The sequence below is a fragment of the Prunus mume genome, linkage group LG2, assembly GCF_029339155.1.
Source record: "Prunus mume cultivar Tortuosa linkage group LG2, ASM2933915v1, whole genome shotgun sequence".
Lineage (NCBI taxonomy): Eukaryota > Viridiplantae > Streptophyta > Magnoliopsida > Rosales > Rosaceae > Prunus > Prunus mume.
Genome location: NC_142699.1, coordinates 16,713,257 through 16,737,716, shown reverse-complemented (window position 1 = coordinate 16,737,716; position 24,460 = coordinate 16,713,257). Strand labels below are relative to the sequence as shown.

The following is a 24,460-nucleotide window of genomic DNA, read 5'->3' as shown; positions in this document are numbered from 1 at the left end:
ATTCATCAATTAATTTCTCATGCTCTATATATACACTGTACACACATCCGAAAGAAGAAATAATTTGCATGTTTCATATATAACGATTTCATGTGCTACTCTTCAACTAAGTACGTAGGCGTTTCTAGATTGGAATCCAAAATCTGCATAAATTCAATCAACAAAAGGAAACGAGTGCTCATAACTTGTTTGGTTGTTTCCGCAATGAATACGTGCAGTTTGAATTAAGCTCCCAACTAAACCACACAAGAACATGTATGATGCATAAACTAGCTATTAATTTGTAACGGTTCTTTCGTCTCTGATGATCTCATATACTTGTACTTGTATGTATCCCTCTCTCTCTCTCTCTCTCTCTCTCTCTTTTCTGTTTGGTCAATGAGTGACACAACAAAGTAGAAAACTCCAAGTTGGTCAATGAATGACGCAAAAAAGAAAAAGAAAAAGAAAAAGAAAAAGAAAATTTGTTGTCCAAATGTAAATGAGGGAAAAAGAAAAAGACAAAAAAATATAGAGCTTGCTTTGGTCTTTGGGTGAAGCAAAGTACAAAGTGAACATCAAGTATATTGCGAGACAGACAGCTTCGTCTTTTATCGAGGAGGAGAGAAATAAAACGTCGATAGGTTTCTTTCTCGGCATACAAGATGAAGCAGAGAAACTATTTGATCAAGTCAGTAGTGGTCACTCTCCCAGCTTTTATCGTGATTTATGCATCATGCACATATATCTACAAACTGATTTGCTTCACATATTTTTAAACTAGCAAAAACAACTACTGTTCATATTTGTTTTAGTACCCATCATTATTAATACACCTACAAGGGGTGGCTACTCATCTCATCATCATCTTCTATGTGGTGTGTTTGAATTTGAGAGAGATTTCAGAGAGAGAGAGAGAGAGAGCTGGTGAGAGATGGAGGACAACTACAATGGTGATGATGATCAGAATAAGGGTGTTTTTAGTGTGTGCACAGAATCCCAATCAGATGAAGGTGATGTTGTTGGTGAGGAGGAGTTGGAGCAGGAGGTTCTAAAAAGGAGGATCTCCGGCCATCCACTGTATGGGCTGTTGATGGAGAATCACATCAACTGTTTGAAGGTACTTCCTTTTTCTTTTTGTCGGGTTTTCTCTTTTTGGTTCTGGAAGTTACTTGTTTATGATGCAGAATTAAACTAAGAATGATACAAACCTCGACTCAGCTGCTGTAATTTTACCAAGTCCTGTGAATCTTTTTTTTTTTTTTAAAAGATTGTACACAAATATGATACGGTCAGACACAGATGAGGAAGTCCAAAATGGCGTCTAATTTGCAAGTGTTTTGCATGGTCATATATAGGTGCAGATGGGTAGCTAGCTAGGTTTAAGAACACATATATCATCACAATATTAGATAAGTGGTTAGGTAGGTCAATGGTTAGATACGCATGCGCAGGTCAACAATAACGATCAATGTGAATTATTGCCAGGTGGGGTTGGGTGAAAATATTAGAGAAATTGGAGTCACAAGTACTGAAAAGGACAAGCTCAAGGCCGCTGCCATTCCCACTTCTTCAGACCTTGATCAATTCATGGTAGCTTTCTTCTTTGTATAATTATAAATTATTATGTTTAATTATGGAGAATTAATATGTTCTGTTGGAATTAATCGCAGAAAGCATACTGCGACGCCCTAAACAAGCTGAAAGAAGCCATGGAGGATCCTATAAAAGAAACGACCTCGTTCATCACTGATATGTATGCTCAACTTGAGGATCTCAGTGCCTCCAAAAAAACCACATTAACCCGTACACCTCAACTTGAGGAGCTGCATGCGTGGCTACATTTGACCGATTATGCTGATGAAAACTGATGATCTTTGATCACTAAATTTGGTAGTTGATGAGTTATAATAATGTTAATTTGTCCCAACATGAGATGAAAGTACTTGCTATATATTAAAGTTTCTTAATTAATTTTGTTACATCAATTTATAACGTTACTTACATGCATACATTTTGTCTGGTGGATTTTACATCCCAGTCACACTTTATTATTTATGACCGCAAAGGCAATATGAAGATTCTTCACTTCATAAATACGATATAGAAGTGTAAAATAAACATGACTAAGGAACATTTAAAACATAGACAACTTTCAAGTTTCAATATGTTTTACAAGCTAACCAGTGGGTGAGGTCTAGTAGAAAAGGGATTTGACCATGCATACTAGTGGTCTTAGGTTTGAAATCTCATGTAGAGACAATCCTTATAAGGAGTAATTTTTGGGCGTTGTAAGTATACTACTTAGCTGGTGTACCATCCAATAGATACACGGCATGTGGAATATTTTCAATGCAACCAGTCACATGTCATAAAAAGCAATAAAGTAAGTTGGAGAATAATTCTACATATCATATGTGTAGTGGATGATACACCAGTCACGTTGTGTACTTGGAACATATAAAAATTTCTCCCTTAGAAGGGACCAACATGGGTTATAGCCCATATGAGTTTTTATTTTATCAGCCCAAACTTTAATTTAGCCCACCTAAGCCTTCTTATGACAATCATGACACACTTACATCCAAAAGCTCACAACAAATCAAGACTACTGGCTCATCCAACAATACACTAAGGACCCATTTGGTGGGCCGGATAAATTAGGTGGATTAAGATTTTAAATCCAATATGGTGTTTGGAGGCCCAAAATGTAGTTGGACCGAATTGTGTGTAATCTGGTCAAACCCCAAATTAGGTGGATTGTGTGTACATAAGTGTAAATTTAGCCCATTCCATTTGTAGGGGTTTTTTCTTCCGGCAGCTGTAAATGGACTAGGCTGCTAAAAAGGGCGATTGATGAAATTGTCCCCTTTGTCTGAGTTCGAAAATCAACCCCAAAAATGCTTCGAAAGGGCGTAGAGCCTTAGGAAGCATCTTGGTTACCTTCACCAGCCAAAACAACAGCAACTTACAGATGATTTCTTAATGCTTGCAGATGAGTTATTAGCTTGGCATGAGGAAATCATGGCATGGGAGCAAAAATGACATGAGTTTAGCACTAAAGAGAGAATTATGTGTTTTTGGAGAGTAGAAAGGGTGTCCAGGTAAGAGAGGAATGGTTTTTAAGTAGGTTTGGCTGAGAGAGAAGAGGGCAAAAAGGAAATAGTGGCTTGGGTGCTTCTTCCGGCAACTTGACAGTGACTCTGTCACTGTTAGAACAATATGCCAAAAGAGGGAAAACGGAGAAGAAGGGTGAATAATGCACGAAATGGCTGGATTTTGCAAGTAAGAGAGGAAGCTTGCTCTCTGGTTGTGGATGATTTTTGTTAGGTAGAAGATGCCCTATTTATAGCCGCTGGAAGCCATTTTTTCCCAAGAAACCCTAATGGTTTCCATCCCATTTTGTCAAGTTTTTCCCTTCCTTTCTCCCCTCATCCATTCAATCATCTTATTTTGGTGAAATCTACTCTGCTCTTTCGCACAAAATCAGGTGATTTGGGAGCTCAATGCCTTTTTTCCCGCAGTCTCCCTAGTGATGAATTCCTATTTTCAGATATCTCATTTTCTCCCTTTCTTTTCCTCCTTCATAGTCAGATCTGATAAAGGAAAGAGCTTTAGTATACTTGCTGGTTCGAAGGGTGGCTCATTGCGTGCCAATATCTTTTGTTTCTTTTGATGTTTTGCTTGAAAACTTGTTCCTTCCCTCCCAGCAGCCTACGTGGTCTTCCCAAATCCTTCCAAGGCTTTGCCTTTCAGTCAAATGCTGGAGCCTTTGCTGCCCTCATACTTCTAATTTGTATGGGCTTTCAACCTACCAAACAAATGGGCTAATCTTATCAAATATTGGGCTATATGGGTTAATTATAGTGGACCATTTTTGTTGGGTTATTTTAGTTGGGTTACCTTGGTTGAGTTATTCTCCCTTTTTGTGCTTACCCATATGTTTGGGTCTAAGAAATGGGCTTGGGTTCCGAGGCTCCCAAGCGACCCGGAACCTCCATTTCTCGGCCCATCAATGGGTCTCATGACAACTTATTACCATCCATACCACAACTCACTCAAGCAAGCTTCGGGCATTTAAGTGGCTTGGGCCCACTTAGGCTTGTAGCGTGGTTGGGTGTGACATAACAATGTTTTACATGGCATGTAGCTTGACATGTCTTTCAATTATGATGCTTGACGGGATAATTAGTATGGATTTGTAGAACTAACGCATTTTACAATCTTAATTTTGATTCCTAGCACGATAGATTATTTATTTGGCATGGCACGCGAAGTGTGATTCGTGCACAGTAAATTTTTGCGTGCTCCAAATTGGGTCTTTTCTCAATAATATATTATTTTGGGCCGAGAATATATTCGGGCCCAATTGTGAATTTTTTGGGCCTCGACCCCATTTTAAAATTCTGGGTTCGTCCCTACTCCGATGGCATCTCGGTAGTGTATGTATGAGAAACTCTCATCCCCTTGTAGTTTAGACATCGCTTGTATATTTTTTTTAAAAATGTTTTACAATCTTCATGCTCAACGGGTGATTTACCCTCTGAACTTGTACCTAACTTTCGATTGACCCCATATCTTTTTTTTTTTTAATATAGAAAATTAAGGATATTAACTTCTTCTCTTTTCGCCAATTCCCCCATGTTGTCTAAATCCTCAACATTTATGAGGGCAAATTGGTCATTTATATGTTAAAATAAAATTTGAAATAATAATCAATAATGATTAGGGTGGGTATCGGGACTGAAAAATCGAAACACCGAACCGAACCGGTAAAAAAAAATTAGTTGACCAAAAAAGTCAACAAACCGGATCGAACCGATTTCGATTTCGGTTTTACACCCCACCGCATCGGACCGGACCGAACTGGACCAGTTATATATGTATTTTTTTATTTTACAAAATTTTAAAATCTAGGGTAAATTACAGTAAATCCCTCAACCTATAAAGTCATTTACAAGTGCATACTCGATTTTCAGGACATTTACGAGTACATACTCAACGTCGCGGAAAACCTATAATTTGCCCCCTCCGTTTGCCAAACCGTTAGTGAATTTGTTAAATGTTGATGTGACAAAAGTGAGACCTATTTTTTAATTAACGTGGACTTACAGGTGGACAAATAAATAATAAAAATTATGTATATATTAAAAATGATTTTTAAATCATTAAAAAATGAAGAAAAAAAAAAATCTCATCTTTCTTCTCCTACCCAGCCAAACCCTCTCTCCCTCCCAACTCAACCCCACATCTCAGCCACCCCTCTCCCGTTGCCTACCCCCACCCCCAAACCCAACTCTCCTTCTCTCTCATTCTCCCTCCCAATTCACCTCAACTTCTCCAAAAAGCTATCCGGAAAGCTCATCCTTCTTCTCCAGAAAGTTGTCCGTAACAAAGCTCGTCTATAAAAGAAGAAAAATGGCTTGGGATATTTAATATATGAAAGAGAGAATAGGCCAGGTTCATCCTTTTTGGTGTGAGGAATATTTCTTTACATAGCTTTGTTTTTGAACGTAAAAGTGAGATCTGGACTTCAATAATCAATATTGAAACCCACAATCTTTACCCATCTGAGAAATTTGGGATTTGGGTTTTGAATATAAGTCATGGAGTCACAAGATCATGGTGATCAAAGAGAAATCAACGGTGTAAATCGATTAAAGGGCAAAACATAAGGAAGAACTAGAAGATTTTGGGCAAGAATTGGACAAAATCTTTACACTTTTTTCAAAGCACCCATTTTGTTTTTCTTGACGAGTTTCACTTTCCAAATCATATTTTTCTCTGAAAACTAGAAAAAGCATCGGTGGTAGATTTGACGGAATCGCTATAGGCGCATCGGCAATCTCTTCGGCTTCGGGCTGCATCGTCTTAGTCAGTTTGTGCATATCAGAGGCTTGTCGTTACGACGATGCTGGCGGTGTTGCTTGGGGATATCAGGAAAGTCTTGAACTAGGCATGGCAGCGACTACCAGTTTTCCAGATCGGAGGCTTGTGGGTTTGATGGTCTAGATCGCAGGGGGGAGGGGTGGTGGTTTGGAGGTTAGGCTAGATTAGATAAGATGATGCAGCCCGAAGCCGAGGAGAGAGGGAGAGTGTTATGGTCTGGGTTGTCACAGAGAGAGAGAGAGAGAGAGAGATTTTTTTTAAATCATTTAAACAGTAAAATAAATTTTTTAATTAATATTTGGTCCACGTGGAAGTCCAAGTCATCAAAAAAGGGTCCCATTTTTGACTTGTCATCATTCAACAGACTAACTAACAGTTTGACTAACGGATGCAAATTGTAGGTTTTTCGAGACATTGAGTATGTACTCGTAAATATCCCCAAAATCGGGTATGCACTCGTAAATGACCCTATAGGTTGGGGGGTTTACTGTAGTTTACCCTAAAATTTAATGTCATATTTTAAATTTTATAATCACTATTTTTCCAAGTTCAACTTCAAAAAATGTCTAAATGTATGAATTGAATTATTTGTTAATTTTTAACCCCAAAAAAATAAGTTTTTTATTATAATTTTTTATAAAAAAAATAATTTTTTTTGAATTTTTTTAAAAAATAATAAATTAATAATCCGATTCAAAACCGAAACCAGTCAGAACCAAACTGGTTGGTTTTTGAAATTTTTTTTGCCTAAACCAGACCGAACAAGACCGATTAAATAGTACCGATTCCAATTTCGGTTTGAGGTGAGAATTGGACTGCGCCCACCCCTAATAATAATAGAAATAAAGTTTTTATTTTTTTTTATAAAAAAAAAAAATAGAGAGAAGGTCATCCTCAGACTAACCACACTTCCTATTAGCCTATGAATTTTTGCTTACCAATTCCACTTCCTATACTCCTCAGACCAACCCCCTCCTTCCCCAAAATCGAACACATCCCATACAACAACACCAAAACCACCACCATATATTTGAACAAAAAAATCCATATGTACATATTTGAACACACAAAAAAACCCAAATCTATTTGATCAAAAACCGCACAAGGGGCAGATGGGTTGTGGCAAGGTGGGTGATTTTGTGGATGTCGAGGATGGACCTGGGCTTTGGGGGAAGAGAGAGAAAGTGTGTGTGTGATGGTTATGGGGTGGTGGCTGTGGGAGGGTGAGCTGTTGAGAGACACAGGGAGGCTGCGATGGGTAAAAGGGTGGTTGTGAGTCGGGGGGTGTGTTGCGAAAGGGAGGCAACGACGATGGTGAGGGGGATGGGTTGCGAATTAGTCTTGGGGTAAGTTGCAGGTGGGAAAGGGGTAGTCAAGTTGGGGGAGAAAAAGAGAGAGGGGAGAGGGGGTCTGTTGGTATGATGTTTTTTTGTTTTGTTCATTTTTCTTTAATTTTTTTCTAAAAAAGTAATTTATTTTTAATGATTTAACAAAAAATTAAATGAAATGTTGATGATTTTGACGGCAGAGGGAAAATTAGCAGAAAAAAAAAGTTCATATTCTTAATTTTTCTTTTAAAAAAAGGGATAGAGGGTAAATCGAAAATTAAGAACAAACTCAGGGGCAAATCACCAATTAATCATTTTTATTTTCTTCCTTTAATCTTGTTGTAGAAAAATAACTGAGTTCAATAGCCCACATAGAAACGGGGATGAGTTGGGCTCAGTTTCGTCGGAAAAAAAAACGAGTTGGGCTCGGCCCGTCAAGTTCCATTTTGTCCACGCGGCGATCTTCTGTGAATAACTAGCTTAACCACCACTTGCACACCAAGCTGCGGGGAAAGTCCAGTTTGCCTCTCTCTCACCAAAGAAACAAAAGAGAGAGAGAGAGAGAGAGAGAGAGAGAGAGAGAGTAGGAAGGAAACTTCGCCCAGTTCTACACTTTTCCCTTCCGCTGATTCTACTCAATTGTGCTGCTACTTCTCTTGGGTCTTTCCAAAACCCTATCCCACATCGAATTTTGAGGTCAAAATCTTAGGTTTTCTTTGAAAAGGAAGCAGCAGAGTAGGGGCATGTTGAAATCGGCGGGGAAGAGTGGAGATGGGTCTGGGTCTGGTGGATCGGTGGCTCCTTTTCTGAGGAAATGCTATGAGATGGTGGATGATAACGATGCAGACTCTATAATCTCGTGGAGTGAAACCGGTGACAGCTTTGTGATATGGGACATGACCCAGTTCTCGATTTTATTGTTGCCCAAGTATTTCAAGCACAGCAACTTTTCTAGCTTCATGAGGCAGCTCAATATCTATGTGAGCTTTTCTGGGCAATTTTTTACTTTTTCTTCTATCTCGGTTATTGCATTTTGAGGTTTCTTTTTATTATATGGAGGCGTTCTTTAGCTGCGTTACAGTTGTGGGTTGAATTGGTTTTTGTCAAATTGTGCTTATATTTATATTGGATTTTTAGACTTTTTTCTTCTTGTTATTATTGCGGCAATCCCAAATATAAATAATAAAAGAAAATTGCGCATTCGTAAATGATTGTAAACTAGAAGAAATCTCTTAAATCAAGTTTTCTTTCTTGCGTAGATGATTAGTTTGCTCTTTTGAGCCTAGACTTGTGCTCAATTGGTCCAAATCAAGTTTCGTATTTCCTTCATTTGGAAGTTTTCTGTGGTTATCCATTTAGGTGGGACTCAAAAGGGAAGGGTCTGTCTAAGATGTAAGCCTTGGCCATGAGTTAAGACTTTGTAAAAATATTTTGAATGGTGAAGTTCTCTTTTCGAAGCGTGATCCGTCTCCCTTCTTTTTGTCTCAGTTGGCCCTGAGCTAATTAAATGGTTGTGCTTCAGTCTCAGTTGCCCAGAAATGCTATATTGAGAAAAAAGCAATGTATATAACTATATGCATTGTATATAGGATATAGCTATATGCATATGTATGTATATATCTGCACTACAGGTGCACTTGTGTGTTTCTCTGTGAGTGTAAATGTCATGTTATGTTATTTGAATTGTCAACCGATAGTCAAGTATTCAAGAATCTTATTGTTTCAGGGCTTCAGAAAAATAGATTCAGATCGTTGGGTGTTTGCAAATGAAGGGTTTATTCGAGGTCAAAAGCATTTGTTGAAGAATATTTCTAGAAGAAAACATCCTCAGGGCACAGATCAGAGAAAAGCATTACAGCAGAAAGACAATCCTGATGGGCCTTTTGAAAACATTGTTGAAAATGGTCTATGGAGGGAAGTTGAGAACCTGAAGACTGATAAAGTTGCTCTGAAGCAAGAGTTGGTCAAGCTTAGGCAGCACCAGGAAATTTCAGAAAATAACTTGCTCCTCCTGAGGAACCGCCTTCGTGGAATGGAGAAGAATCAGCAGCAGATGCTGTCATTTCTAGTTATGGCCATGCAAAGTCCTGGGTTTTTAGTTCAGCTTCTTCAGCCAAAAGAAAACAGTTGGCGCATTGCTGAACCTGGAAATATGCTAGAACAAGGTGTAGATGATGGTATACCAATAACTTCTGATGGTGCGATAGTGAGATACCAACCTCCTGTGGATGAAGCCCCGAAGCCTGTCCTCGCAGCGAATTCAGGCTCAGACAAACAAACTGAATTTGATTCTTATATAGATGGAATGAACGATTTTGTCGTGAATCCTGATTTCATGAAAATGCTAATGGATGAAAAGTTGAGCTCTCTGGAAAATCAAGCCCCATATACCCTACCGGATATATCTGATGATGGTGCATGGGAGCAGCTTCTTTTAGCTAGTCCTTTTTTAGAAGATATTGAAGCTACAAAGGAAGATGGAAAAGAGACTGTTGACTCTAGAATGGAGGTGGAATCAACCGCGTCGGAGCTGCAAGAATCACAGAATTTTGATACTTTAATAGAGCAAATGAAGAAATCTCAGAACTTTGCATCGGAATCAACAGTTTATGGATCTAATGTGGAGAGCTCTCAAAACTTGGAACATATAACTGAACAAATGGGATATTTAGCTTCTGACTCTAACAGCAAACGTGGAACAGAATCAGGAAAGTGAGAGCTTCTTTTGGGATACCTCATACATGTAACGCTCTTTCTCAGTCAACTTAACAAATGTAAGTCGCTTCGCTTCTTATTCTTCAATCAATCTTTTATACTGTCCTAGGAGAATCATATTTTAAATATAATTGAGGCTACCTGGAGTTCTGAAGTAATTTGTGTTGTTGGGTTGCATGCTGTAATTTGAACTATTTCTACTTACCTTTCCTTCATTGTGCTTATGGACAGATTTTGGTGGGCGGCATGACCGTTGGGAAGAGTATTTTGCTTGCAGTTTTGCTCTGTTTCTACATGTAATTCGAGTAATTTTCCTGTGAGGTTTAATAGCTGCTTGGTTAAAGAGCATTGGAGAATATATGTCATCTACGCCACTGCAGTGGCCTTGCTTTTTCTTAACTTCTGCAACCTCACTTGGTATAGTTTTCTTGTACCAGCCTTGTAAATTCACGGGACACCGTTCTCATTTTCTCAATATAAATGAAATACACTTTGCATATGACGTTCTTCTCTCTCTCTCTCTCTATCTCTCTCTCTCTCATGGCAACTAGAGGCGTTCTCTTATGATATTTATATAGCGCACATGCAATTTGAATATTCGATTTCATTTTTCAAGGTTGTTAGAGATTCTAGGTAACGTCTCTTTTATCCAAGGGCTAGTTGTGGTAAGAGGGGTTGGCTTGCTTCCCTTGTTGCTCTGAAGAGGCTTGCCCGCAAATGAAGGTGAAAGTACCATTTTTCTCAAACCATTCCCATCCACAAAGGTACAAAAACTACATAACCTTTCTTGTTTTTTTAAAAGAAAAAAACTGCATACTTATTAGATGTCAATAAGGAAGAAACGAAAGTTCATGTAGGATCACGGGATGAAATTATACCGAAAATAAGAAGCAACATTGAAATTTCCATAGGAATAGGAAACACAGAATACAGTAGCATATGATATATAGGAAAGGACGAATGTTCATGGATGGATAGCCTTTGCCAGGCCAAAAGCGGCAGCGGATGCCACGGCTCCGATGAGAGCAGTCTGGAAGGCACTCTGGAAGGGTTTATTGCCGGTAAACTGGCCCTTGGCAAAGCCAAATATTAGCAACGCCCCCAAGGTGACGACAACGGAGGCAACCAAAGCTTCTCTAGCCCTCGGAAAAAAGACGTAAGGAAGGAGGGGCACTGATCCACCCAAAACGTAAGCAATGGCAATGGTGAGGGCGCTGTGCAGTGCTCTTCTTGGATCTGGCTTTTCCAATCCCAGTTCAAACCTGAATCATCATCATCATTTAAATTAAAAATAGCTTGCTTGCTTAATAATGCTAGTTACACAATTAACATAATTCCGAATTCAGAGGAAATAATAAAGATGGAAGTCATGACGGACGGAAAAACATAACCAGGCTGGGGACCGCATGGGTTTTGTCCACATTTCTAAAGTAAGCATTTTCAAAAGAGAAAGAGAAATTGGATTCTATTATTGCATTTGATAAGTGATGGATCTATTCACTTGTCAACTAGTTGGCCCACTCGTGCACAGAAGAGAATATCCACAACACTAACACATTCTCTCCCTATCCTTTATTCATCATTCATCATTCATCATTCTAATTCTAAAGTTAATTAAATTTGTATTGTTTAGGAATATGAACAACAACTTACTTCATCATGAAATCCACCCACGCTTTGGGATTCTTCCTTAGAGCGTTCACCACAGGCGTATACTCATGTGGCTCTACCCCGTACTCTGCCAGTATCTCTGCTACCTCTGCCGCCTCTGCAATTTTCATATGAATAAACCCCTTCATACTTCATAATTCATATTCAATTCTAACTAAGCATACCAGAGACACACAGAGACTTATAACAAAATAAAAAATCAACCTGTATCAGGAACGTTTACTACTTCCTCTTGTTCTCTCCTCAGCTCCCTCGTATAATGATCAGCCTCGCTTTTCGCCGCCAGATATCTGCGTCAGAAATATTGACAATAACAATAATCTAAAATCAACAACCCTAATAATTTTCGCATTTTCTCAGTAACCAAACAAAACAGAAGAAGCGATAAGCAGAATCGAAAGTATACCCGCCGAGTCCCATGGAGATGGCACCGGCAGCGACTTCGGCGATGCCAGCAGTGAGAACGATAGATGACGTGGCATTGGCACCGGAGAGTCCTGCTGCGAGAGCGAAGGGCACGGTAAGACCGTCGGATACGCCGATGATGATGTCACGGACGATCTCTCCAGCGGTGAAGTGTTTCTCTGTGTGCTGACTCAGGAGTGTTTGCTTCTCTGGGTCCAAGGTCCTTGCTTGCCCGCGCCCGTCATTAGCTGCCATTGTAAAACGGAAAGGGTTTTGGAGTCAAGTAACCAAACCCCGGATTTCGGAGCCTTTTATTTATGTTGCTGTCTTTTTGTGTGTAAATTGGGTCTGCTATGCTTTTGCTTGCTATGACACCCTTACCTATTTATACACCCACCAACCTCATTATGCTCCAGTGCTGTGGATAGAAACTCTCAACGGGATTACCATTTTTTGTTATTTTCGGTCAATAACAAAATGACATGTAGTATAAGTTTTTCACGTGTTATTGTGTTATTGACAAAAATAACAAAACAATATTATTCCCGTTACATGTAAGTACTTTTGCGTGCTGTGCGTTATTATGCGTTTTGCCGCCTTCATTATTCTTTTCCTCGTTTTTTTCAATTGCATTCTGATTTCATTTCATTAAAAATAGAAGGATGACAATGACTCATTTGCTACTATTTTAGTAATATTTATATTCTCAAAATTGTATCAAGTTTAAATTCGAATCTCCAAACCAAATGCCAGTAACAATGGGAATCATAAAGTTGTGTTGTATCATGGTCAAGTCACGCGTTTCACTTATTATTAATTCGAATTTAAGATGTATTCTAACATTATAAAGAAAAATATCACTAAGCTAGATTAACGAACATTTTTTTCTTTCAAAGAATTTAAGGTAACCCATACTCAACTCGAAAATGGCTTGAATATAAAACGAGTGTCGAGTGGTGTGCTTGGGATTTGTGCAGGATTAAAATGTGCGATTTGATTCGAGTTGTATTTTCCTTATATGAGCTAAAAACCATATATATATATATATATATATCAATCAATTGATTAATAAGTTAAGAGATTTGGTTCTATTGTGTTATTATACTAGTAATTTCAAATTCATTGAATCATTAGAAATACATTGCATGTACTTCTAGTTGATACGGAATTAATGTCCAAATCCAAATTCATTAATCTCCTAAATCCCGCGCTTGCATCTTTCCCAAAAGAAGAAGAAGCCAAGTTTGCATCTCTGGGTGAGGAGGGCTACATTTAGTCCTTTATAAAATAATTTTATAAAAAATAGTGTCAAGTTACATTCAACTGTCTTCAACAGCGACGAGTTGAATTTAACATTTTAATAGTTTTTAGTATATTATGTAAGACACAATATGTTGTAAGTGGAACTTATTGAGTCTTACCTCTTTAAGTAGAACTTATTGCAAGACACAACATGTTGAACTGTTATCCATTTTACAAAATCCAGTCCCACCACCAAACAATAATTCATCTTGGTTGGATAACTATATGCGCACGTTCCCGCTCTAATGGGGTTGGTGAAAAGGATGCTCAAAATCATAGGATATTTGTTTGGCTTTGGCTGGTAATTAACAATTACAATGATGGCAACATAAAAATAACAATTACTCAAGAAGTAGCGATCAGAAGAAGGAAGAGCAACCTGCCTTCCAACATGCAGAAACATATCCAAGGGTTCTGCGGATACGTGGCATCTATGGAACTGGATGGAAATGGAGGTGGATGAAATTATTAATTAAGAAATGATGTGCTGATAAAGACAGTCAATGTAATATTGGTGCAGGCCTTGCAGCCTTTGGCATTGCAGGTGGTGTGGTGTGTACGGAATATTACTTTGGATTCTGCAGCTCTGATTTATTCAACGATATTGTTTGAACACCAATTAATATTAATATTATTAATTATGTTGATTTAACTTTTTGTTGTTGTCATTTTCCAAAGAAAGGAAGGAATATTTCAAGCTATATATAGATTAATTAAACCATGGAACAACCAGTCCACTAGCAGCAAATTAATATTGTACCGCGCAGATTGAGCTAGAAATTAACGGATATATAGAAGCAGAAAGATGAAGTTAATTAATAAGACATGTAATTTAAATGAAAAAAACAAAAAAAGTTGAAACTAATTAATATTAATGGTGGTATGCTTGGAAAAGTTTAGCAATGGAATAAGCAGCGGCAGAGGCAATGGCCCCAATGAAGGCAGTTTGTAGGGCACTCTTGAAGGGTTGGGTGCCCGTGAAGTGACCCTTTGCAAAGCCAAAAATCATCAAAGCCACGATGGTTAGGATGACAGATGCAACCACAGCCCTTGTTGCATTTGGAATGAGCATGTATGGCACGAGGGGCACCAGCCCTCCAATTATGTACGAAAACGCAATTGTCATTGCACTCTGTACGGCTCTCATCGGGTCTGGTTTCTCCAGTCCCAGTTCAAATCTGCACCCACCCACCCAATGATCCCGGCCATATAATTAATTAATAAATAATTAGTTGATAAATCAGTGAATTAATAAGCTTATACTCAAATTAACCTACTTCATCATGAAATCAAGCCAGGCTTGTGGATTCCTCCTTAGAGCATTCACCACAGGCCCATACTCATGTGGTTCAGCCCCATACTGTGACAATATTTCCGCAACCTCAGCAGCCTCTGCGTTTCATTCATAATATAACAACTTTATTTAATATGTTAATTATGTTCCAATCATATATTTAAGCATATATACACATAATTAAATTAAGGAGCAAATCATTTAAAAAAGGAAAAAAGAACCCCATCAATCATATTCAGATACAGTGCAAAGTTTAAAAGAGGTTCACATGATCTTAACCCGGCAGGCAGCCTATAAATAAATTTATATAGCTCGTGAATTCTGTCTGCACAGTCTCAGAGTCAGAGAGTCAGAGCTAAATAATTAATATATAATAATATGGTAAAATTATAATGTTGATGTAGAGAGACCTGTATCAGGGACAGCGATGATTTCATCTTGTTCCCTCTTTAGTTCTTTCATGTAATGATCAGCTTCGCTCTTAGCAGCAAGGTACCTGCAAAGCCATGCATCTTGCTTTTATTACCAAAAAAATTAATAATAAATGAAAAACAAAATCTCTTTGAAAATTCATTTAAATAATATTAATTAATACCCGCCGAGCCCCATGGAGATAGCACCAGCGGCAACTTCAGCAATGCCAGCGATGAGAATGATGGAGGAGCTGACATCCGCACCGGACAACCCGGCGGCGAGGGCAAAAGGGACGGTGAGACCGTCCGATACTCCAAGAATGACGTCACGCACAATCTCACTCGACATGAAGTGCTTCTCTTCATGGTCATGCAGGATCAGCATCTGCTTCTCCAAGTCCGCATACCCATTTTGATTTTGAGTTGCCATTTTTGTTTAACTACTTTAGTGAGTCTCTCAAGCTAAGCTAAAGCGATTCTATTGAAATATCTCTTGGCTGCCTGCCCCACGGGATGAAGTCTGAGAGTGAGGAAAAGGCCGGGTATTTATATATAAAGGAAGACGAGGGGGGTCAATCAAAATTAGTGATATACTTGTAAATTGAGATTATTATTATTAAGAAAAAAAGGGTGGTAGGTAGGTGCTGTGGAGATTCCAGATAAAGAGAAATTAAAGCGATATGTGTTGTTTGGGTCCACCGTTTGTTCTCTGCCCACCCCGCCGAATAATTACTAAAATAACAAAATGAAAAAGTTGCTCTCACTTTTGACCCACCTATCATTTCAGTGGCGTGTGCGCACCATAGGCCTCATTACGGGTCGAGTTAAGAAAGAAGGCTGAAATTTTGGGTGGCATTGCGTGTGGCTGCCACAGGCCTCATACGTATGCTAAAGCTAAAGTATACGGCGTGTGTGAGACACAGGCCTTATCCAAACGCATGCTATGCTAATTTAAGTTTAGTTTCTTCACCAAAGTTTAATTAAGAGAAGAAAACTACAAACGCAATTCTCAACTATTGACTACATAAAATAAAGAGTCAAATCACTTGTGAATCTCGTTTCTTTCTTCGTGCTTACTTTTGGATCAACTTTATTCTGAACATATGGGTTTCTATTAGTGATATTCTACGTTAACCACTTCCACTGATAGAGATTCAATTCATCTAATGAATCTTCCCGTTGACAACTATTGTATGTTTGAAGGTGCTTCTTAGAAAAACACAAGAGCCTCTAAAAGCGTATTGTTAGAAAAATCAAATGTACTTGGGAAGCATTTTTCCTACCTATGAAAAAGCATTTGAAGTTTTAAACTTAAATGCACTTCCAAGTTTCCTTAGAATATGTTCGACCAAAAAAAAAAAAAATTTCCTTAGAATATGAGCTGCTCTTTCATTCTGTGAGTCATAAAGGAAAATTTCTTTTTTGGGGGGACTACTCCTTCTCATCCTCTTCCTATCTTCTCGTCTTTTTCTTTTAGGTTAGTGAATAAGTCAATTGAGGTGTGTTTGAATAAAAAGCCCATTGTGGTGGTTTCTTATGAGCCATGGTTAGATTGAAGTTACCAATCACCCCTTTTAGTCTATGTTTTCCATCAAATCCTACCTCTAAAACCTGCTCCCTAATGCCACTCATGTTCTCTAAATTTGATTATACATTGTCTTTGACAGAGGTTACTGCAAATTATTCAATTGTTCTTTGGCAAAGTTGTTTTTGTTTATTTGTTCACTCTTATGCCTGGTAAATGACTGGAAATCATATTTTCCCAAATTTGTTACAAATGCAGTGGTGGGTGGGGTCACGATGACGCTTTTTTAGGTGGTGGTGGTATGGTTTGTTTAGGCTAATGAGTTGTTTTAGGGTTTTGGTTATATTGGGTTTGTGGGATTTGTTTAGGCTTATGACTAATTGTGGTAATGTGAGCTAATAGTTTTAGTGCGGCTTTTGTCCTTATTAGTTTTGCTTTTAGCATGTTAGTTTGTGTCCTCTTGGGATTGGTATTTTAGATGTCTTGTTAATGTTTTTAATTGTACCGTAAAGTTTACCCAATAAAGTTTCATTAAAAAAAAAAAAAAAAATCCTTAAAATATACTCAACGCACCTAGTGAGATCCAACATAGGAACATGATTTATGCAGCACATGTGTTTCACATTTAATAAACATGTGCCCATTCTTTTGTCGAAAAGAAAAGATGCGAACTTAATTTAAATTTTGCTTTGACAAATCGAATAGTTTCACATTTAATAAACATGTGCCCATTCTTTTGTCGAAAAGAAAATATGCGAAATTAATTTTAATTTTGCTTAGAAAAATCGAACAGTATGAAGCATGTCCCGGCAACACCATTGGTCATGGTAAGTAATATTGCTCATTTCTTCAAACAAATATTCTGCCCATCTTCTTATTTGTTTGGAAAAATATATCTTGGCTCTTTGTTCATCATCATTACCACGGGTAATGTGGGTTTCTTGGATTACAGAACATATTATTTCAATCTTTTTCTTTAGTGTTTTCTTTATCTTATAATCCATCTCGAACATCTTTTCCTTCTTAGCGAAGTTTCGGGTTTCCGTTGATTTTCCATTCAACTGCAAATTGTAAGGGACAAAATAAAATAAAATTTTGTGTTTCATATGGCGTAAAAAACGACTGAATCCATGAAAACTATAGTTATGAATTTCTTTGATTGCATCTCATAGATATCAGGTTTTATATAGTTACGAATTTCTTTTTTTGAACCAAAGTGAAGGCAAAAGGACAAAGTAAAACCAATAGGAAGGAAGAAAAGAATTGAAACAAGTGAGTGAGGCAAAAGAACACAATGCATCAAATGAATCTCTGCTTTAAAATTGTTCTTCCAATCTCATTGGCAATTTGGCATTGTATTGTAGGCTTGTTGGTGGGTAGGTACCAAGGGACACGTAAATAGTAAGTTAGTGGGAGTTGTGGATGTGGTGTGGAAGTATACCAGTTAAAACATGGAATCTGATCTGATCACTATGTATGTCTGGCATGCGCCACAAATAAAGAAGGCTTTTGCGCCAACCTTTTTGCTTTACCTTTGCTCAGGCACAGCGAGTCAGTGACAGTGCAATTAAACATCAAAGAGAAGGAATCTGTAGCAATCTAGATATGAAAAAGAAAATAAAGTCACGGAAGAAAAGAGGAACAGAGAGAAGGAATCTGTAGCAATCTAGATATGAACTTGTCCATCTGTAATGCCACTAGCAAAATAACATTACAGATGTGATGTTAGTAGTACGGATATCAATAATTATAAAGTTGGCTTTATCTTCGCTTTATTTTTCAGATCATACCCTCAAAGCTCATTCAACCCATTTTACATAAAAAATGATTTGCTGAAAGTATTTCCTTCCATTTCATGCCTCTCTCTCTCTCTCTCTCTCTCTCTCTCTCTACTGTGCAAACAAACACAAAATTTCCTTTGTCATGATGGTCTCTGTGTGCAGAGGCACAGAGACTAGAAGGGGCTATAGTGAGGGGTTATAACGAGAGGGTACTTAATACTTGTATGATTCAATGCAGAATTATTGAATTGTTGGATTGAACCCCCTCGTTGTTGTAAGTTGTAACCCCTCGTTATAGAAGTTCCCTCTCTGTGCGTGGCTTCGAGGCTATGTTTCTAGGCAATGGGTTTGAAATGTTTTTTGAGCCCATGGGTTGCCTTGACCAAAGCCTTATTACGCTGCTTCTTGGGGTTTAAGATCTCTTTCAGCTTCGTTTTTAAAATTTTGGGTCCAATCAACTTTTCCTTTATTAATTAGTCCAAACGCTCGCTCATTCACCAATCTGGATTTTACCGTTCTCAACAAGTTTGGCAGAAAAATGCTTCAGATTTTGGAGGGGCTAATTTACCGTATATCAATCACAAAAATAGACTCAACGATAAAAGCACAAACGATTAAGGAAGAAAATAGCAAATCAACGATTCAAAGACAGCAGATGCTGATACAGAACGACTTAATATAAAGAATATCTTCTCGTGATGTTCTTCAGTTCAGGTCTCCAGATTTTCAGCATTAATAAGCTCAGGAGAATTGAATGTTTCATCATTAGAAACAAAAGAAGATCTTCTTTAATAAACACAGCAAAGTTACTCGGAAAACCCACAGCTAACAACTATGAACAAAAAGTAAACAAAGGAATCAAATTCAAAATCAAGATGAAAGAAAAATATATATCTTCTTAGAATGCTCTTCAGTTCAGGTCTCCAGTTTCTCAGCACTGATAAGCTCAGGAGAACGAAAGTTTTGTAGAAACATCATCATTAGAAGCAAAAGAAGATATCATTTCATACAACCTCAAAACCCAAACTAGAAAAATCAGTCACTCAAAACATCCACAAACCTCCTCATCGTCGGTGAGAGTCTGCAACGCTGTTCACCTAAGATACCCCTTTTATAGCGTGGGGCGGCTAAACCCTAGCCCCTGCAACAATGGACTGGGCCAAGAAGATTTATTGTACTGGGCCATTGTCATTTAATTTTTATTTTGGGCTTTATTTGAGGCGAGTTTTTCACTGGGCTTTACTTCAAAATAAAAAGCTGGGAGCCAAAAAAAGAGATTATGAACCGAAAAGAATAACAAGGGGAAGGAATAGAGACGAGAAACAGACTACGGGTTCAAAATCTCACAAGGAAGACTGAAAGAGAGAGAGAAGGAGCGGTGGAGGAGGCTGACGACGTCGTTCGTCTTGATTTCTGGTGAGTTTCTCTTCTTCCTCGTTTCCCACTGGTTCTTACTCAGGGAACTTGCTAACCTCCCCGTTTCGAACCGAAATTGAGGAATAAAACCCTCTTTGTTTGAATTGGGGATTCTTGTGCTTAGTCAATTGCAGCATTATAAAATACAACAAAAAAGTTTTGTTCTTTTCATAAAAATAGTAGGTTTGTCGTAATTTGTTTGTTGGTCTGGCACTTGGCTTTGCTTTATGTTGCTCTTTGTTAATATATACATGCAATTTTGTTAAATTTTTGCTGAACTTGTGCCCGGAACTCAATTGAAGCTCATAAATTTATACGTTTCTTCATTGTTTTTCCCTGACGTGTCTTGAATACATCTTTTTCTTTCTTATCAGATTAAGTACTTTTCACCATGTCTTGGTGCACGATTGAGTCCGACCCAGGTAAATTTCAGAAAAATTTGTTGTTTGTGTGTGTGTGAAAGTTTAGGTGAGCATCTATTCACGCTGATAAATTGTAATATCTTTATCACGTTCTGTTATACTTCCTGATGTTGCTCCTACATTAAATGCCTTTCATATCTTGATATCAGCTCGCCAGTCCCTCTTTTGAGCGTAAATCTTGACATGGAGCTGTATTCACTCTTGGTTTCGATATAGAAATTGCACTGGCAGACCTGACATGCTTTATTGAGTTCAAAGAAACTTGGAGAAATTCCAATTTGACTTCTAAACAAGCTTTTCTCTTGTATATTTACATGTATGAGTGGAAGCCTAAATTGTTGACAACACTTGCTTGATGACCATAATTTTTGTTTAAAAAAAAATACATTTGGGATTGTATGGATGATGAAAGTTATGATTTGATGATGCAGAGTGATAGTGTATAGGATTTGGATAATTTATAACGCATTTATTATTTTCAAAAAATATAAACAGCTATAGTATAAATGGACTGTACTAGTATTTTGAAGGTTCTACTTTGCATTTCAGGGGTGTTTACAGAACTTATTCAGCAGATGCAAGTAAAAGGCGTGCAAGTAAGCCTTCTTTGTTTCCTTTTTTATTTTATTTTTATGCTTACCCTGCACTGATCTTAGTTTATGGGTTGATTTCTACTGTTACTGCTTGAGCTTAGGCTGCAAGTGCTTCTTGGAGATGTCTTCGCTCCTTTTGTTGTGATATTGATTATATCCAACACTTCATCCTTTATCTTTAACTAAAAATTGTAAACTATATCCAATGCTTAACCCCTTTTTCTTCACTAAGCTATGTTGAAGTTTTACTTTTCAAAGAAATTGTTTACTTAATTTTCATGGTAGTCAGAGTCCAAGTGTAATGTTGTGACTTGGATTATAGTTCACTTCTTTCACGTATGCCATGATGCCCTTGGTGTGGCCTTGCAGGTTGAGGAGTTGTATTCATTGGACCTTGATTCTCTGAACAATCTGAGGTACATAAGGGCCGTTTAAGCTTCCATCTCCCAGGCAGATATCCTCATTTCCACTATAGCAAATGTTTAAGTTTAAATCTTTAGTATTGATGTTGTAGTTACTCTTTTTTCTCTTGCAACTTACAGGCCGGTGTACGGTTTGATTTTCCTATTCAAATGGCGTCCAGGGGAAAGGGATGATCGCCTTGTAATTAAGGATCCAAATCCTAATTTGTTTTTTGCAAGCCAGGTTGGTGTTCATGACAATGTATTTTTTCTAGAGTAATGAAACATTTGTAAGCTCTTCTGATCTTATACTTTTTATATCCTCATAGGTTATTAATAATGCTTGTGCCACCCAAGCAATCTTGTCTATCCTCATGAACTGTCCAGATGTTGACATTGGTCCTGAACTGTCAAAACTGAAAGAGTTTACAAAGAATTTTCCACCTGAACTGAAAGGGCTGGCGATAAATAACAGCGATGCTATCCGTGCAGCCCATAATAGTTTTGCAAGGCCTGAGCCGTTTATTCCTGAGGAGCAGAAGGTAGCTGAAAAAGATGACGATGTCTACCATTTTATAAGCTACTTGCCTGTTGATGGGGTCCTGTATGAGCTTGATGGATTGAAGGAGGGGCCGATTAGCCTTGGACAGTGCCCTGGTGGGCAAGGTGACATGGAATGGCTGCAGATGGTACAACCTGTAATCCAGGAGCGCATTGAAAGGTATTCCAAAAGTGAGATAAGATTCAATCTCTTGGCCATAATAAAGAACAGGAAAGAGATGTATACTGCTGAACTTAAGGAACTCCAAAAGAAGAGGGAGCGTATTTTGCAGCAGCTGTCTGCCATACAATCAGAGAGACCGGCCGACAGTAGCAAATTTGAAGTGCTGAACAAAGGTCTTTCAGAAATTAATGCTGGGATCGAGGGCGCTACTGAGAAGATCTTGATGGAAGAAGAAAAATTTAAGAAGTGGAGGACAGAAAATATTCGCCGGAAGCACAACTACATACCCTTTTTGTTTAACTTCCTCAAGATTCTTGCTGAGAAGAAGCAGCTGAAGCCTCTTATTGAGAAGGCAAAGCAAAAATCTGGCAACCCTAGATGAATGAGAATGATGGTTTGGTTAACTGTACTATGATGGTATTGTGGATTATTTTTCGTGATGTCAGTTGTAATTGTGGGTGAACCTAACTGGGGGTATACATGCTTTCTTTAGGTTACTCGTTGAACTTAATTTATTTTGGTGAGACATTCCTTTGAATTGACTTTGTTCCTACTTTGCTTTAAGCCAAGAAGCATACATGTCTTTGAATTATGTGGAATAATAAATGGTTGAACATCATTAGCATCTGCAACAACTCAAAACCCTCCTCCGCTCATTTGCATAAGAAAAGGAAAATATTAAAACAAAAACATTAGTCGCCCACCGTGGGGCTCGAACCCACGACCACAAGGTTAAGAGCCTTGCGCTCTACCAACTGAGCTAGACGGGCTTTGCTGATGCAGAATCGCATGCTAACTTAATTGTATGAGAGATTTATCTTATGAGTTATGTTTATGAGCGAACGTCCTTTAATTTGCGCCTAAATCATCGTCTATCTGGGTTTTCCTTTCGTTCAGACAGAGTTAGTTACTTTCATCAACCGTCAAAGTTGAAAGTTGAAAACAGACTCTCGTAGGCCGTTAAATATATGCGTCGCTATGTTTATATATAAGAGAGAGGAGGCATTTTATTCTCAACTCTGCATCCAATTATTAAAATAAAAGATTCAAGAATTTCAAGAATCTCTCCCTCCCTCCCTACCAGAAGAAGAAGAAGAAGAAGAATTCGTTGAAGAAGAATTAATGGCTGAATGCAGTGACCAGAACATTAAGAACCCACAACCAGAAGAAGAAGAAGAAGAAGAATACGCAGCGGTGGTTGGCAAACACTTGTCCATGCTCTGCCTTGACAACAGCAGCAGCAGCTTCAAATCTCCCAATTCCAGTCCCCAGCCCAGGAGAACATTGAAAAGGCGATCCCCGTCCCAATCCCCACCAATATCCCAACCCAACCCCAAGAAAGAGAAGCTTGATCTCCCTCCTAATCCTCTTCTTCGCCGCTGCAGTTCCGAACGCTTCAACCCAACCTCTCCTCCTCCTCCTCCTCCTCCATTTTATTCTTTTAATTCTCATCACAATCAGCTGCAGTGCCCCAACGCAGCCTCTCCTGCCTCTGACTCAACCGATAAAGCCTCTGGCGCGGCCGCTCTCTCTGCCTATGCCTCCACACTCCGCCGCTCCGTTTCCAATCCCAAGCCTTCTTCGTGTTCGCCTGCTCTCAAAACCATCTCCCGTCAATCCTCGTCCTCCTCCTCTGGTGACGAAGACGACGACGACGACGACGCCACTCCCAATTCTAAGGTTTTCTTCCTTCACCTCCATCTTTCATTCTCTTGATGACTTCGAATTTCATCCGTATCTTTCATATGAACGCATGGTTCTTGAAAATGAATTTTTATTATATTTGCAGAGGCTTAGAAGGATAAAAGATCGCGTCAGAGAGATGAGCCTGTGGTTCCAACAAGTCATGCGTGAAAATGAAGATGATGAGGAGGAAGAAGAAGAAGAAGTGGAACTGGAACCTCCTCAAGAACAACATCATCAACAAAATGGAGACCCTACTGAGGTTGGTAACTCTAACTCATCATATTTTAATCATATCTTTACAACAACTGGTTGGTTGGTTGGTTCACAAGAACTTAGAAATTACAAATCCTTTTTTCACAAGTATTGGGTACGGACTTGGAATTCCATTGATATCATCATCATCATCATCATCATCATCTCTTTCTTTCCGTTGATGAATTTGATGTTGCAGTTGCAGGTCGGTAGTGACATAAATTTTGCAGAATCTGTGAGCGTGGAGAGGATGGGGGATGGCTTAGTCATTCATTTCAGGTGCCACTGTGGCGTCCCCTATCAGTTCCTTCTTGCTGGGGGCAACTGCTACTACAAGCTCATGTAGATTTGTATTTCACAACCCCCTTTTACCACTAGACTAGTCACAAAAACCAGTTTTTATTCTGCCTTTCTTTTTTCCTTTTGCTCAAGTAGAAGTTCAGATGTGCAAACGATGGCATTAATTTGTTGATTCTTCTGGCTATATGGTTATTTTCTTTCTGTATTGCTGTATTTCACTTACTCTTGGCAAGAAGAAATGTTCTGCTTTTTTATTCTACTTACTAATCACAATGTTATCAACTTTACCACCTGCAGTAACTAGAAGGGCATACATAATCTTTTTTAAGGGTATTTTCTCATTCGAGGTATGAATATTACTTTT

At 38.4% G+C, this 24,460-nt stretch overlaps 6 protein-coding genes and 3 non-coding genes across 10 annotated transcripts; 4 read left to right on the top strand and 5 right to left on the bottom strand.

Annotated features, from left to right (window-relative positions):
* The first annotated feature begins 523 nt into the window (after positions 1-523).
* On the top strand, positions 524-1,961 carry KNATM (KNOX meinox protein). 2 transcript variants are annotated; one of them, XM_089046620.1, is made up of 4 exons: positions 524-670; positions 886-1,099; positions 1,468-1,572; positions 1,653-1,961. In XM_089046620.1, the coding sequence occupies exons 2-4, from the start codon at positions 914-916 to the stop codon at positions 1,848-1,850; spliced, it is 489 nt and encodes a 162-aa protein (XP_088902746.1). In that variant the 5' UTR covers positions 524-670; positions 886-913; the 3' UTR covers positions 1,851-1,961. The 2 variants fall into 2 exon arrangements, with proteins under 2 accessions (XP_088902746.1, XP_008220923.2); XM_008222701.2 differs by having other exon boundaries at positions 548-1,099.
* A 5,735-nt stretch (positions 1,962-7,696) lies between these two features.
* Positions 7,697-10,410, top strand: HSFA8 (heat shock transcription factor A8). Its single transcript, XM_008222702.3, has 3 exons — positions 7,697-8,176; positions 8,923-9,970; positions 10,143-10,410. The coding sequence occupies exons 1-2, from the start codon at positions 7,940-7,942 to the stop codon at positions 9,910-9,912; spliced, it is 1,227 nt and encodes a 408-aa protein (XP_008220924.2). The 5' UTR covers positions 7,697-7,939; the 3' UTR covers positions 9,913-9,970; positions 10,143-10,410.
* A 349-nt stretch (positions 10,411-10,759) lies between these two features.
* Positions 10,760-12,354, bottom strand: LOC103320963 (vacuolar iron transporter 1-like). The gene is made up of 4 exons (XM_008222703.3): positions 11,989-12,354; positions 11,787-11,872; positions 11,565-11,679; positions 10,760-11,173 (listed from the first exon to the last, which is right to left on the bottom strand). Exons 1-4 carry the CDS (start codon positions 12,240-12,242, stop codon positions 10,876-10,878), a joined length of 753 nt encoding a protein of 250 aa, XP_008220925.1. The 5' UTR covers positions 12,243-12,354; the 3' UTR covers positions 10,760-10,875.
* Positions 12,355-14,057: 1,703 nt separating this feature from the next.
* Positions 14,058-15,528, bottom strand: LOC103320964 (vacuolar iron transporter 1). Its single transcript, XM_008222704.3, has 4 exons — positions 15,179-15,528; positions 14,994-15,079; positions 14,567-14,681; positions 14,058-14,467 (listed from the first exon to the last, which is right to left on the bottom strand). Exons 1-4 carry the CDS (start codon positions 15,424-15,426, stop codon positions 14,161-14,163), a joined length of 756 nt encoding a protein of 251 aa, XP_008220926.2. The 5' UTR covers positions 15,427-15,528; the 3' UTR covers positions 14,058-14,160.
* A 3,473-nt stretch (positions 15,529-19,001) lies between these two features.
* Positions 19,002-19,075, bottom strand: LOC148919741 (small nucleolar RNA Z159/U59). Its single transcript, XR_016124844.1, has one exon. It is a non-coding gene; the product is annotated as a small nucleolar RNA Z159/U59 (small nucleolar RNA).
* Positions 19,076-19,206: 131 nt separating this feature from the next.
* Positions 19,207-19,290, bottom strand: LOC148919740 (small nucleolar RNA Z159/U59). The gene has a single exon (XR_016124842.1). It is a non-coding gene; the product is annotated as a small nucleolar RNA Z159/U59 (small nucleolar RNA).
* Positions 19,291-19,580: 290 nt separating this feature from the next.
* Positions 19,581-22,396, top strand: UCH2 (Peptidase C12, ubiquitin carboxyl-terminal hydrolase 1). Its single transcript, XM_008222706.2, has 6 exons — positions 19,581-19,718; positions 20,093-20,140; positions 20,690-20,736; positions 21,103-21,149; positions 21,276-21,378; positions 21,464-22,396. The coding sequence occupies exons 2-6, from the start codon at positions 20,110-20,112 to the stop codon at positions 22,238-22,240; spliced, it is 1,005 nt and encodes a 334-aa protein (XP_008220928.1). The 5' UTR covers positions 19,581-19,718; positions 20,093-20,109; the 3' UTR covers positions 22,241-22,396.
* Positions 22,397-22,555: 159 nt separating this feature from the next.
* TRNAK-CUU (transfer RNA lysine (anticodon CUU)) lies at positions 22,556-22,628 on the bottom strand. The gene has a single exon. It is a non-coding gene; the product is annotated as a tRNA-Lys (tRNA).
* Positions 22,629-22,819: 191 nt separating this feature from the next.
* LOC107880272 (uncharacterized) lies at positions 22,820-24,280 on the top strand. The gene is made up of 3 exons (XM_016791521.2): positions 22,820-23,538; positions 23,648-23,803; positions 23,996-24,280. Exons 1-3 carry the CDS (start codon positions 22,981-22,983, stop codon positions 24,140-24,142), a joined length of 861 nt encoding a protein of 286 aa, XP_016647007.2. The 5' UTR covers positions 22,820-22,980; the 3' UTR covers positions 24,143-24,280.
* Positions 24,281-24,460: the final 180 nt, after the last annotated feature.